We start from the raw sequence: 13591 nt of genomic DNA, 5'->3' as shown, positions 1-13591 counted from the left end.
GCCAAAGAAACATTTTTCTAGGTTGAGGCACATGCCATAGGTCAATAGAATGGCAAATATAATGCGGAGGTTGGCCACTTGCCTGCTAGCTTTGATGCTTTTGACCAACATGTCGTCCACGTATACCTCTATGATTTTGCCCAGATGCTCAGCGAACATGGCATTCATCAACCGCTAGTAAGTTGCACCGGTATTCTTCAAACCGAAGGGCATGACATTATAACAGTATAGGCCTTTGTCAGTGGTGAAGGCGGTGCACTCTTGGTCAACATGGTGTATCTTGATCTGATTGTAGCCGGAGAAGGCGTCCATCATGCTGAGTAGCTCGTGTCTGGTTGTTGCATCGACCAGTTGGTCTATGCGGGGTAGCGGGAAGCTATCCTTGGGGCATGCCTTGTTGAGGCTTTTGAAGTCGACACACATCCGCCACTTTCCTCTTGGTTTCCTGACCATGACCAGGTTGGAAATCCACTAGGGTAATTGACTTGGCAGATGAACCCAATGTTCTGGAGTTTTGTGACCTCTTCCCCTATTGCCCGATACCTTTCCTCAACAAAGGCCCTTCGCCGCTGCTTGACAGGATAGAAGGATGGTTTGATACTCAACTTATGTGTGATGATCTCAGGGGAGATGCCTGGCATGTCAGCGTAGGACCATGCAAAGACGGCGACGTTGTCACGTAGAAACTGGGTGAGTTCAGTCACTACCTCTAGGTCTAGCTGAGCGCCGATGCGGACTGTCCGCTCAGGGTGTTAGTCGGAGATGTTGATAACCCTCAAGGATGTTTCTGGGTTGACAGGCTCATTTTTGACATATTTCTTCTCATCATCCCTAGGATCTTCAAAGATTTTTGGTGCTGGTGTATGGTTTCCTACCGTTAGGATTTCATGGCGGCGTGTCGACCGTGACACGGTTGTTGAATAACACTCTCGTGCAAATTGCTGACTTCCCCTAACACAGCCTGTCCTGTTGGGCGTAGGGAACTTCATGAGAAGCATGTACCCGGCTATGATGCATTTGAGTTTGTTGAGCGCTGGTCGACCAATGATGGCATTGTATGAGCTGAAACAATCGACGACGATGAACTCTGTATGTATTTCCGCTGTGCACGGGCTAGTATCGATAACTAGCCGCATATAATCAGAACCGAGTGGTTGCATGATGTCACCGAAGAAGCTGAGCTGCTCATGATCCTGGAGTAATTTTCTGTTCCGCTGGAGTTGATTATAGCAACCATTGAAGATGACATTGACAGCAGATCCGCTATCTACAAGGACCCTTCCCACTGACCATTTACTAAGTATGGTGTCGATCAAGAATGGGTCATCGTGGGGCAAATGCACTCTGCGCTCTTCCTCCTCCGAGAAGGTAATGGGTTCCCACCCAGACTTTGAGAGTTTAGCGGATAGCTCATAGCGGATATTGCAAACTTCTTTGGGGTGGTTAGCGTGTGCATAGCGCTTTTTTGCCCTGTGAGACATATTGGTGATCGGAGCACCACCATCGATGGTATTGATGCGGCGTATGGGTTCGATGTTGGCAACCACGGGTGGCGGTTGGCGTACTTTGAATTGTTCCATCTTGCTGTCACGGTACAAAGTCTCCATAGCCGTTTTGAGAGCGTTGCAGTTGTTGGTGTTGTGACCGCTGTCCTCGTGGTATTTGCACCACTTGCTGCTATTTTTGGGCTTTCCCACCCTTGAGTATTTTCTTGGGGGTGGTGGCGGAATCTGGTCCTTGCACTGGTCGTATATCTCCTCATACGAGGCTGTGAGGACTGTGAACACTGTGAACCGCTGGGAGGACTCCATCTGTTTATTACTGTTATCCCCATGAGATAAGATGTTGCCCTTGTTGTAATGCTGGTCCTTCTGCCGCTTGCTCTGGTAGTTACCCTGCTGCCACTCTCTCTTCTTATCAGTTGGTGGCGTAGCAGGGGCTTTGTTAACGGTTTCCTAATGGCTGGAGGAAGGCTGAGTGGTCTTTGCCTGTGTTGGCGGAGGTGGGGGGGGGGGGGGATTTCTCCATATGTGATGAATTCTGCCTGTGCATGGATGACGGGTTCACCCATGACGTGGTCATATGCTACATTTGGATGGTTATAATTGAGATGATAGAGGAATGGTCCCTTTAGGAGTCCTTACTTGAAGGCTGCTAACGCCATTGTTTTATCAAGATCTCGGCATTGAGGTGCCGCCGCTCGCCACCTGGTGACGAATGCCTTCAATGATTCCTCTTCGCCCTGTTTTACGTTGAACAACTGACTTGTGTTCTGATGTCCGGCGGCCAATAGGATGAACTAAGAGAGGAAAGCATGTGACAGTGCGTGGAATGAGTCAGTTGATCCTGGCGGGCACTCAAAAAACCAACTCATTGCCTCACTATCCAGCGTTTCGCTGAATAAGTGGCAGAGGGTGGCGTCATCGAACCCCTTGTTGTTAGTGACTTTTTTGAAGGTGTCCATATGAACAAAGGGGTCAGTCATGCCGCCATAATGTGACATCTTTGGTGTCTTTGCGTGTGCCGGGCGGATGGCATGTAGGATCCTGGCAGTGAATGGTCCTGCCTTGGACGCAAAGAGTGGATTTGGCATTGGTGCTGGGGCGCCTGCCTCCTCCCGGATTAGCCTTTGCTCTAGTTGTTGCATCATTTCCAGGATTAGGACGGTTGCGTCACCAGTGGGCCCCGCCTGGAGGTTCTGCTGGGCCAGTTCCCGCTTGGGGGCAGGTCGATTTCCCTCAATTGTAGCCCTGATTGCCGAGCGGTTGGTGTGTGGCTATGACTCCGCCTCCTGCTCCAATATTAGTCGGGGCGAGGGATGTGGTCCCATTCCCAATAAATTTAGCGGGTTCAGCGATACTTACATCTGTATGATTGGTACAGGGACCAATCCGCCGATATTGGGTCGACTGCGTCTGGTGCTCCGCGATTGTTCGCTCTGCACTGGGTTAGCGTTTTACTCCAGTGCCTTTTTCATCTCGTCGAATCTTGACATCAGCGTGGCCACTTGCTTTTGGGCCTCGGCTTTTTCTCTGCGTTCCTGCTCGCGCTCTCTATTTGCCTTGTGGAGGTCCGCTAGTGCCAGCTCATACATAGCGGCAAGGTCCTAAACCGGTGGGCAGCTGCTACTCGGCTGAGCCTCCGCTGTTGTTTGAGTTGGCGGTACCTGGAGAGTAATCTGGGGTTCCATGCTGGGGTTGACCGGTGTGTTGAATAGCGCACGGTTAATGTTACCCACTGAGTTAACGTTAATCGGTGGGTTGGTGGGATGGGGGTTGGCGGATTGATCGGCCTGCTCTTCCGCATTTGCCCCGCTGTCGTTAGTCATGTTGGATGTGGTGGGATGGCCTTTTATTCAAAGATTCCCACAGACGGCGCTAATGTTAATGTCTAAAGTTCAGTGGTAGCTGAACCTTAGTTAAAGCTTATCCGATGGGCGGACCGCTACTTATGATATTCAGGGCTTTCACTACCTGTCAAGTAAAAATACAGAGGGGGTCAGAGGCAGACCGCGCTGGGCGGTCTTCTCTTCTCCGATGCCTAAGTTAGTCAATGTATTTATGTTGACAAAGTAATAATAGGTAATTAAGTAGTAAATGTGTAATTAATGAGGAGAGAAGAGATAACCTTTTATGGGTGAGGAGGGAGCTGATCTTCTCCATGTTTTCGATGTGGGACTGATATGCTTCAGTTCCCAGCTTCTGGGGCTTCTGATGCTATCTTGGCGCGGCGCGGCGCGTGGCTGCTCGTTAGCGGTGATCTGGGGGTACGCCAGGGCTCAGGCGGTAGCCTGCTTGGCTGTGTTCCCGTAGGTCACCCATTTGGTGGGTTTTGGTACCGCTGGCGGTAGCATGAATGTTGCTCATTATAGCTAATTATGCTTGCAAATGTCTATGTAAGTACATATGGTTAGACCACTAATGAGCCTAAATTTAAATTGGAAATCACCTCATCCCCAACTCGATGAACTTCAATCAACCCCGGTTTTGATCGAATCGAAACCAGTGTTCATGGATCTACCAAGCTATTTAGAGGGTGTAAGTGTGATTATAACAAACGTATTCAGACTCTACTTCTTCTAAATGATAAGCTCACAGTAGTTAGCCGCTGCATAGATGCAATAGCCTCAAAGGCCCTATTGGAGCAAATTGGTTCAAGCTTCTCACTCTCGGAGTATAGCAGCTCAGGGTCGCTTCACACGAACAGGCAAGCCAAATGTGATGGGCACTGGTGGTTAGATGATCTTTTTGGTCTATGAGTTGATATGGGAGAGAGAGAGAGAGAGAGAGAGGAGCTGCAGAAGGCAATGAGGGGCAAAGAAAATATAGAAAGATGGTAAGGATAATTTAGAAAAGGGTTTTTGTCCATTTACACCATTTTTAGAGATTTTTTCCCACTTACCCCACTAAGTTTTTTTAATTCCCTCTTACCCACAACACTCTAAGGAGATCTTCCCTAATACCCCATTAAGATTTTTTTTTGTTTTTATTATTTTTTAATACCATTTTACCCTCACCTTTGTTACTTAGAGAGAGAGAGAGAGAGAGAGAGAATGGAAGAGAGAGAAACCATAGGGGACTTCGCCGGAGTCCGATCACCGGCAGCCGGATTCCGGTCACCGGCCGCCGGATTCCGGCCAATTTCACCGGATTCCGGTGAGCGGTCGCCGGAATCCGGTCACCGGCCGCCGGATTCCGATCACCGGCTACCACCCACCGGAAAGTTTTTTTGCCCCCAATAGACGACTATCAGCCATGTATTGCCCCCCAATAGACGTCTATTGCCCCCCAATAGACGTCTATTGCCCCCCAATAGAGGGGCAGTAGTCGTCTATTGCCCCCAATAGAAGGGCAGTAGTCGTCTATTGCCCCCCAATAGACGTTTCAATTACCGAAATAAGAACTAATCTCTCTAAATTTAGACAAATAAATTTTGATTAAAGAAAAAAAATGAGAAGATTACGTCAATTCAAAACATATATTGCCCCCCAATAGACGTCTATTGCCCCCCAATAGACATTTCAATTGCCAGAATAGTTACTAATCCTCCTAAAATTAGGCAAATAGAACTTTGAAAAAGAAAAAAAAGAGGAGATTACACCAATTCAAGACGTCTATTGCCCTCCAGTAGATGTCTATTGCCTCTCAATAGACGTCTATTATCCCCGATGAAACTTTTTTTTTTTGCTTCTTCACCTTCTGCCCCCTATTTTACCAAAAAGTAAGAAGAAAAAAAAAAGCAAGAGGCCGGATTGCAGCTCAATCATACAATAGATAATTAAAGAAAAAGAAAAAGCAAAGGAGACAAAAAAAAAAAAAACCATTAGAAATCAAAATTCAAAACACAGTTTGCCAAAAAAAAAAAAAAAAAAAAACAACTCCAGTTCCGATTGCGGCCGGAGAGTGCGGCGAGTGAGGCCAGCAACCGTCTTTGCCATCTGCGCCATCGAACACCAGGGCCACGGCTTCTCAGACGGCGTCGTTGTTCACGTCCCCGTCGTCGACAACTGGGCTCCATTCTGAAGCTCGAAGGCCCCCGGCATCGTCTATTGCAGCATCGACGCCGGCATGGACAAGGACGGGAGAGAGAGAGGACGAAGACGACACCACATGAAACCGGAAACGAAGCCGGTATATTCCTCCGATCTCCGAGTTGCTACGTCGTCGCCGGAGCTGGAGGAGAGAGGGAGATGGCATGGGTCGAACGTTGGAGCTGGAAGGAAGAGAGAGAGAGGGCCGTGTCGAGCGCCGGAGATCGGAGGAGAGAGAGGGCTGGGTCAATCATCGGAGCCAGAGGAGAGAGAGCCGGAGGTCAGTTGGGAGAGATATGGGGGAGAGAGGAGAGAGAGAGATCGGATGAGAGATTAATATTGAGTGGCAAAGCTGTAATTTATTAATTGTGTTTAGGGCAAAATAGTCATTTGTTGTTATCTTGTGTAGGTGGGAAGAAAAAACTGTTGCTGGGGTAAGTGGGATAATTTTTTGTTATTTTGGTGCTTTTGGTCAATGACCCTTTAGAAAATTTAATGAATAAAAGAGATAATGGGAGTGTGGTTTACAAAATGGGGAGTGAAATGGAGTGCAAATTTCACTCCCCTATGTATTTTGTGAAATGATGGATTGCTCATTAAGTTAACAACAAGGCCATTTTATGTCTTGGGAAGAAAACTCCATTTCACTCCCCTATGTATTTTGTGAAATGATGGATTGCTCATTAAGTTAACAACAAGGCCATTTTATGTCTTGGGAAGAAAACTCCATTTCACTCCCCTATGTATTTTGTGAAATGATGGATTGCTCGTGAAGTTAACAACAAGACCATATCATGTCTTGGGAAGAAAAAAAGAGGAAAAAGTTGATTACTTGATACTTCTCTTGTCACCTCATATATCACGTAGTTGTCAACTTAAAACAAACATGGAACTGTAGATCGATGACAGCTAATGAACTTCTCTATAAAGATTTGACAAAAAACAAAGTGTTCGTTACAGATACTATGCAAATAGAAGAGGAATAGTATGAGGTAATAGTATTGGACCAAAGAGAAGAAAGAAGCGGAGAAGAAGAAGAATATCGAAGAAGAAAAGAACAGGCAATACTTACGCGTGGCATTTTGGCGCCGCCGTTGTGCTCAATACGCGGTTTTCAGACACAAACCAAGAAGAGAACCTTTCTTGTTTTCACTTTTAGACCGTTACAAAAAGACACGTTTCCATTCCCAAAATACCCTTCAACCCCTCACTTAATTACAATACTTGTTATATTACGCCGCCTCACTGAGTCACTGTCAGGTGAATACTACCCTCCACCTGTCCCTGCTTGTTGTTATAACAAACTCTTTGATTATTCCAACCCTAACCCCGTTGAGCATTACAGTACTTCACTTGCCTCATAATTTATTTACTAATGTTTACTTCATGCTTACGTTTTGTTTTCGATATAATAGGAGACCATTATGTCTAATATCGTGCATGAACAATAAAAACCGAAAAACACAAAGACATCAAAAATGCCATTCATAATCAAACGAAAACATCATGAAGGATTAAATATATAGCTGAAGGTGAAAATGAACCCCTTAGAAACTTTGTAATATACCCTTCGTATGATCATATGGAGGCATTCTTTGAACTATTCCAAAGAGTCGTTTTATATATATGAAATATATTTTAATGCTTCTAGAGCCATTTGATTTGGTCAAGTTCAGGAGGAGGGGCAAGTTAATATATTACTAATCAATCTCGTGTATAACCTTTGATTGATAAGTTGATATTCAATGACTATTCAATGACTACACTTATATGCTATCACCCAAAAGAACTACAAGCTATTTGCTATTTCACAGAGGTGGTGTTATTTGTACGCTTCTAAATTGAAATTGATATATATTATTAGCTTTGTCATGTCATCATGGAATATGGGCCATAACATAAAATCATGAAATTGTTGAAAACAACAACCTTCTACTCTCATAATAATTTGACAGCTGCACCTGTAGTGGATATCATTTAGACTAAGCTGGCTTAAATTATTGATCAATTAATTGATGATGGAAATAATTGGTTAAGCTCAAGGGTTTGAGTTATCAAATTGTACAAGAAATTAAGATGTCTATTTCTTAATTAATTCATCAAGTTAAAAGAAAGGAAAATAGGGGTATATAGTATATATACACATACTGATGATCTTCAGTATTCTTAAGAAGTTTATGTTTAGTTACTCTACTTTTTATTATACTGATGGCATCAAAATTTGGTGTACCAAGCATGAATTAATTAAAAGCAAATATGAAGAATCAAGCTTCTTACAGTTCTTACTTTCTTATCTTTTGGCCCAGCTATTAATATTTTGTTCTGCTTGAGTGTAATATACATTATAGTTGGTGATTGTTTTTGTTTTGTTTTTGGTATGCTCATAATTAAATATATGGAATTGTTGTAAGGAATGGAATTACTTCTTGTTTAATATATCTAGTATACCAGCTTTCAAATTAAACTAAAGCCATAAGAATCCTTGTCAATATCTAAGTTGTTAGTATCATTATTGCCTCGACTTCAAACTAAAGCTCAAGCACCCCTCCCTAGTTACTCACTGCATCAATTATAATTAAGATATATCCAAATTACATTTTAGTCAATATATGTAATCTGAGGTTTTAGTCAATATATGTGATCTGAGGTAAGTAACACAAACCTAAGAGTGTAAATGAAACGAGCAAAGTTGAAAATTAAGGTGCTCAACTTCGGGTTGAATATTTTTATCACACAGAGGCTAGCTCCACTCAAGTTTGAATGATTTTTCTCAAATCTCAAGCTTAGGTTAGCTCAGCTCTCACTTGGCTAGCTACTTTTCTTGAGCTTAAGTTTAGCTCAAATCGATGTTAAATAATGAGAAATATATATATATATATATATAATTTTTTTTTTTTTTTTTGAGAATGTAATGAGAAGAATATATTGTATTAAAGAGCATAAGTAATATGAGATGTGTGAGCAACCTTTGATACTATTGTTTTCACGTCATTAGTTTAAAACATCAAATTAGGCATAGTTAGTTTACCTAACCAACTATAGCGACCCTCTTATGAAGAGAAATTAGATTTATCGATTAAAAAGAAAACTGCTTTTTATATAGATAATTTTTTTTATATATTTAAATTACGTGGTTGAACTTAACTTTTATGGTCATGCTTTAAATAATTAAGCGAACTCAGCTTAAATGATTCAAAGTCGTTTAAGAAAAAACATAATTCTCTACTTCATTGAATTCGCAAATATATCAAAGTTCAAGAGTAGCTCAATTTTGCGAGCAAGGTTAAGTCAAGTTCAAAAATCTTAATTCGTTTATTTACAAATTGGGGCGAGCAAACCAAAAATTGAGCTGATTTATAACCCCACATGCATCATTTCGTTTGATTGATATCAAAATGAGGTGGGTTAAAAAAAATATTTTAATGAAAGTCTAATAATGATTTTTTTTAAAGTTTTACTAGTAAATATTTTATTCTTTTCTTAAATTAAACTACATCATATATTAAATACATATCAAATAATTAAATAGCTAACTGATCCAAAAAAAATTAACCTTATAACATTTGATAGAAATTCGATAACAAAAGTCTAAAACAAAATAACATACATACTGAAATTGTACCATGTGCTCTTGAATAGAAATGAAAATCTTTAATTATTGAATCTGTATCATAATTCTCAGCCAACTCTTTTTATAACCTAACTTACCCAAAAAAATCAAGCTTTCTATGTGACTATGCCTCTTAAAGCATAATAGAAAATAAAATATAATCAAATACTTCAAGCAAAGAAATAACATATTACATATAAATGACCAAACAAAAAAAAAAACATATGAGCTAAGTTTAGAAATTTGAGATGAGCTACTTTTTAATATTTAATATTTTAAACTAAATTAAGTAGCCCCCAACCAAAAAAAAAAAAATCAACAAACAAACGAAAACCATGATCCAAACTCCAAGGAAGGTAATTACCAATCCAATCAAGTCATGGCATGATCAAATTAATTATAATTATATACTTTAAAAGAGACAAAACTGTTTGTATTAATATAACAACATTTTATGTTTCAAAAAAAATATAACAACATTTTAAGGATATATTTTTTGTAACTAATATCCTTTACTGGTGCATTTGAACAATAATTCAACATGCATTTTGTATTCTTTTTTGTATCAATAAATTGTTGGTCACAAATCACTTTCCTAATGCATATATGTTTTACAATTCAATCTTAATCCCTTTCAAATATTGGTTCCGCCCTGTTTACATTGGGATAGTTGTGCCACATACTATTGCTAGTTTACTAGCTAGTTAGGATAGTCCGGCTCGTAAATTACATGCTGCCACATATATTTCTTTAAGAAGCTCTGGGATTATTTCCAGTATTCAAAATGAAATGCTGGGTATTTTAGAATTTGAGGCTTCATCGATACTGTAGTTGCACTATCTTATTGGATAACTGAAGTACTGAACCATTTTAGTAATCTGATGACTCCATTAACATTATTTTAACAAGAACAGACAAATATGAAACAGATGGCATGGCCACCTATCATGTCACCATTGGCCCCACCCAAGACTTCATCTCTAAGTCCCCCCCTGTGATCTATTCTTAAAAAAAAAAAAAAAAATTAAAAAAAAGGTCCCCCGTGATCATGTAGTTGTGTAGTTGGCCATTGCATCATTGTCAAAATCAGCACTTAATAAACCTTATCATCCAATGCAACGCTCTTTTTCTTTTTGAGAGGTAATGCAATCCCTTTAACACAAAACACCAATAAACCAATCCAATCATTAACAAACCCAACTCCCCTAACCCATTCTCTATCCCCTTAGGATCTAGTAATCTGTGTAAGTTGTAACTACCGCTCCCACTTTTTCTATATTAATCCATCCAATCCCCATCACATAGTGGCCGTTTCGACAATACCCCCGCCAACCGAGGGCACTCTCGTACATTTGCAGAAAGTTTTCAAAGCTTCTCAGTAGCCAATGACCATTAAATTTCATTTCTCCTTCCTTCAATTTCTTCGACCTGTCTATATCTCGTAACCTTTCCCCTGCATTGAATCCAATTGAATCCCCTCTTTGCCTCTTGGCTTCTTCTCTCTATCTCTCTCTCTGTATATACATACTTTCAGACTTGCAGAAAAAGCAAAAGAGGTGGCGAGGAAAGAGAGAGAGAGAGAGAGACCAAAACACAAGAACCCGAAAAACCAAAACACCAAAACAGTGACCAGAAAATAAGAAACGAGATAAAGAAATGGACGGGCTGCGTTATTTTCACGACAAGTTACCGCTGGTTTCTCTCCTTGTTCTTCTTCCTCTCACTACTACTCTTTCGATATTAGCCAACGCAGCGCCTTTTAATCTCACCACCATCCCCTTCGACGAGGGCTACAACCATCTCTTCGGCGACGGCAACCTCGTCCGATCCCCGGATGGAAAAGGCGTCCGCCTCCTCCTTGACCAATACACAGGTGCGTACATAATATCAAGATTCTGATACTATTTACGATATGATTCTTTGGTTGTCTCCGACTGAAAATTTTTGACGTTGTTTCTTACAATTTTTTTGTTTCTCTTGGATTTGCAACTGTCTGAAATGATAAAAGAAAACTTCCCTATTATGTTTTGGATAATTTTTTTTTCCATCTAATTAATGTTGTACGTGTTTTACAGGTATTTTTTTTTTCCGTTGAATTACTAATTGATTATTCGTGTGCTTTGATTTGGTTAATTAATCATAGGGTCTGGCTTCATTTCCTCCTCTCTTTACGACCATGGCTTCTTCAGCGCCAAGATTAAGCTGCCGTCGGATTACACCGCCGGTATTTGCGTTGCTTTCTATGTAAGCTTTCTTATTCATTTTATCTTTACAACTATTTTATAAATTTTGTAAGGAAATTTTTTATGTTTTGGTGGCTAATTTTTCTTTTTGTGTGATGATGAAATGTTTGGTAACAGACATCAAACGCTGACGTGTTTGAGAAGAGCCACGATGAGTTGGACATAGAATTCTTGGGTAACAGAGAACGAAAGCCATGGAGGTTCCAGACCAACTTGTACGGCAACGGCAGCACCAACCGCGGCCGTGAGGAGCGGTACCGCCTCTGGTTCGACCCAACAAAAGACTTCCACCGTTACAGCATCCTCTGGACCCCTAATAACATCATGTGAGTTATTCTAATTGGTTTTCTTCTGTTTCTTTTTCGCTTCTTCTGTTTTTTTCTTTCTTTAGTGGGTTCTTTTTTGTTTTGGTTTAATTGTTTCTTCTGTTTTGGGAATGTTCTGGTTTTGTGGATGGTTCTCGTTAACATGGTATGCTTTAGACTTTTGTGCATGCTTTCGTTGACCTCACGAGAGGCCACAAGTTAGATAGTTTGGGTTTGCGTATGGGATTGTTTCTACAACCACTGGTTGACAAACATGCCTTACTATTTGTTGAACCTCATTACTTGGTCGATGAGAATGAAGTGTCCACAGTCCACCCATGATTCATATATCAACCGCAAACGAACTTTAGGCATGTTGTGAAGAGGACGTTTTTAAAAGTTGTTAATAGGAATATATAATTCGATAACCGAAAATGTAAAATTAGTTCATCTATGTTATCTGTTAATAAGAACTTTCAAAATAAATATCATTCTAATTTTATTTTATTAAATATAAAAACCGCGGTAATTAAACTGTTTCGAGTCGATTTATTTTATTTTGTTAGTTATTTGTAAAACAAAGAGTCATGAGTTCGAAAATTTCTTGTTCGTGCTATATATGCAAAACAAAAGGCTTGTCTCATCTATAGACTTATTCTTATAGGGCAAATGTGCAAAAGAACCAAATCCCATTGCTATTAATTAAATTTTATTTATTAAAAGGTCCAATATTGACCATGTTTTGACAGTTTTGTTGTTTATTGAAACGTTAGTAGAGTGAAAAATGATACTTCGGTTGATTTTGACCATTAACATAAAGTTTTAGACAGATATCCAACTTTAATATCTTAATAACATAATAATAGCAACCATTTAGCTAGCACCGGTAGAACATAGTTTGACTTGATTAATTGCCTAATATTTTTGCATCCAATTGACACATTTGCAGATTTTACGTGGATGAAGTACCAATAAGAGAGGTAGTGCGCAAGGAAGCAATGGGTGGTGACTACCCATCAAAGCCAATGTCCTTGTATGCAACCATATGGGATGCCAGCAACTGGGCCACCGATGGCGGCAAGGCCAAAGTGAACTACAAATTTGCCCCCTTCGTCGCCGAATTCAAAGACCTAGTACTCGAAGGCTGCCCTGCCGACCCTATCGAGCAATTCCCATTCGCAGAGTTCTGCGCCGAGAAACTTGCCTACCTCACCTCTCAGGACTACTCTACCATTTCACATGCGCGGCGGGCGGCCATGCGCCGGTTCCGTCAACGTTACATGTACTACTCATATTGTTATGATTCGTTGAGGTACCCCGTACCAATGCCTGAGTGCGAGATCATTCCTGCAGAGAAGGCGCGGTTCAAGGATACCGGTAGGTTGAAGTTTGGAGGCAGTCACAAAAAGCAGCCTAAGAGGCGGAGCCGGAACCAAGGTGCGGCTTCCGACAACCAGGTAGATATGTGATGATCATATCATTATCATCATCAGTGTGATTTATATGTAAATTGAAATATTGTAGTGTTGGCCGGTTAATCATAATTTTGATTTCTTTGTCTCCCCAAACCTGATCTTTTGATTATTAGAAGATGAACCTAGAATAAATTAGTATACATAATCAATAAGTTAAGAAGAAACAAAATATGATGGTTTTCTCCCATCAGTTTAATAATGGATCCCTTATAATATGGTAACATCGATGTATTAAAAGTCGTGACCTTTGAGGTACTTCCTAGGGCATAAGACTAATTTGGCTCAATAGACTAAATGATAATCATGACTTTTTTCCGATGACTAAACAAAAATTACAAAGCAAAAGTTCTAAAAATACCTCTTTTCGGTTGATCTAAATGAAACGCTTGGAACATAGAAAAGGAAAAGCAAAAGAACCACTCAGATGG

At 40.6% G+C, this 13591-nt stretch overlaps 1 protein-coding gene across 1 annotated transcript; it reads left to right on the top strand.

Moving 5' to 3' along the window:
- The first annotated feature begins 10550 nt into the window (after positions 1–10550).
- LOC112178675 (probable xyloglucan endotransglucosylase/hydrolase protein 30) lies at positions 10551–13256 on the top strand. Its single transcript, XM_024316857.2, has 4 exons — positions 10551–11013; positions 11284–11384; positions 11501–11709; positions 12638–13256. The coding sequence occupies exons 1-4, from the start codon at positions 10797–10799 to the stop codon at positions 13155–13157; spliced, it is 1047 nt and encodes a 348-aa protein (XP_024172625.1). The 5' UTR covers positions 10551–10796; the 3' UTR covers positions 13158–13256.
- The last annotated feature ends 335 nt before the right edge of the window (positions 13257–13591 follow it).

This window comes from Rosa chinensis, chromosome 7 (assembly GCF_002994745.2).
Source record: "Rosa chinensis cultivar Old Blush chromosome 7, RchiOBHm-V2, whole genome shotgun sequence".
NCBI classification, from domain to species: domain Eukaryota; kingdom Viridiplantae; phylum Streptophyta; class Magnoliopsida; order Rosales; family Rosaceae; genus Rosa; species Rosa chinensis.
Note: the sequence above shows the minus strand (reverse complement) of the source record. Positions and strands in the feature narration are given on the sequence as shown.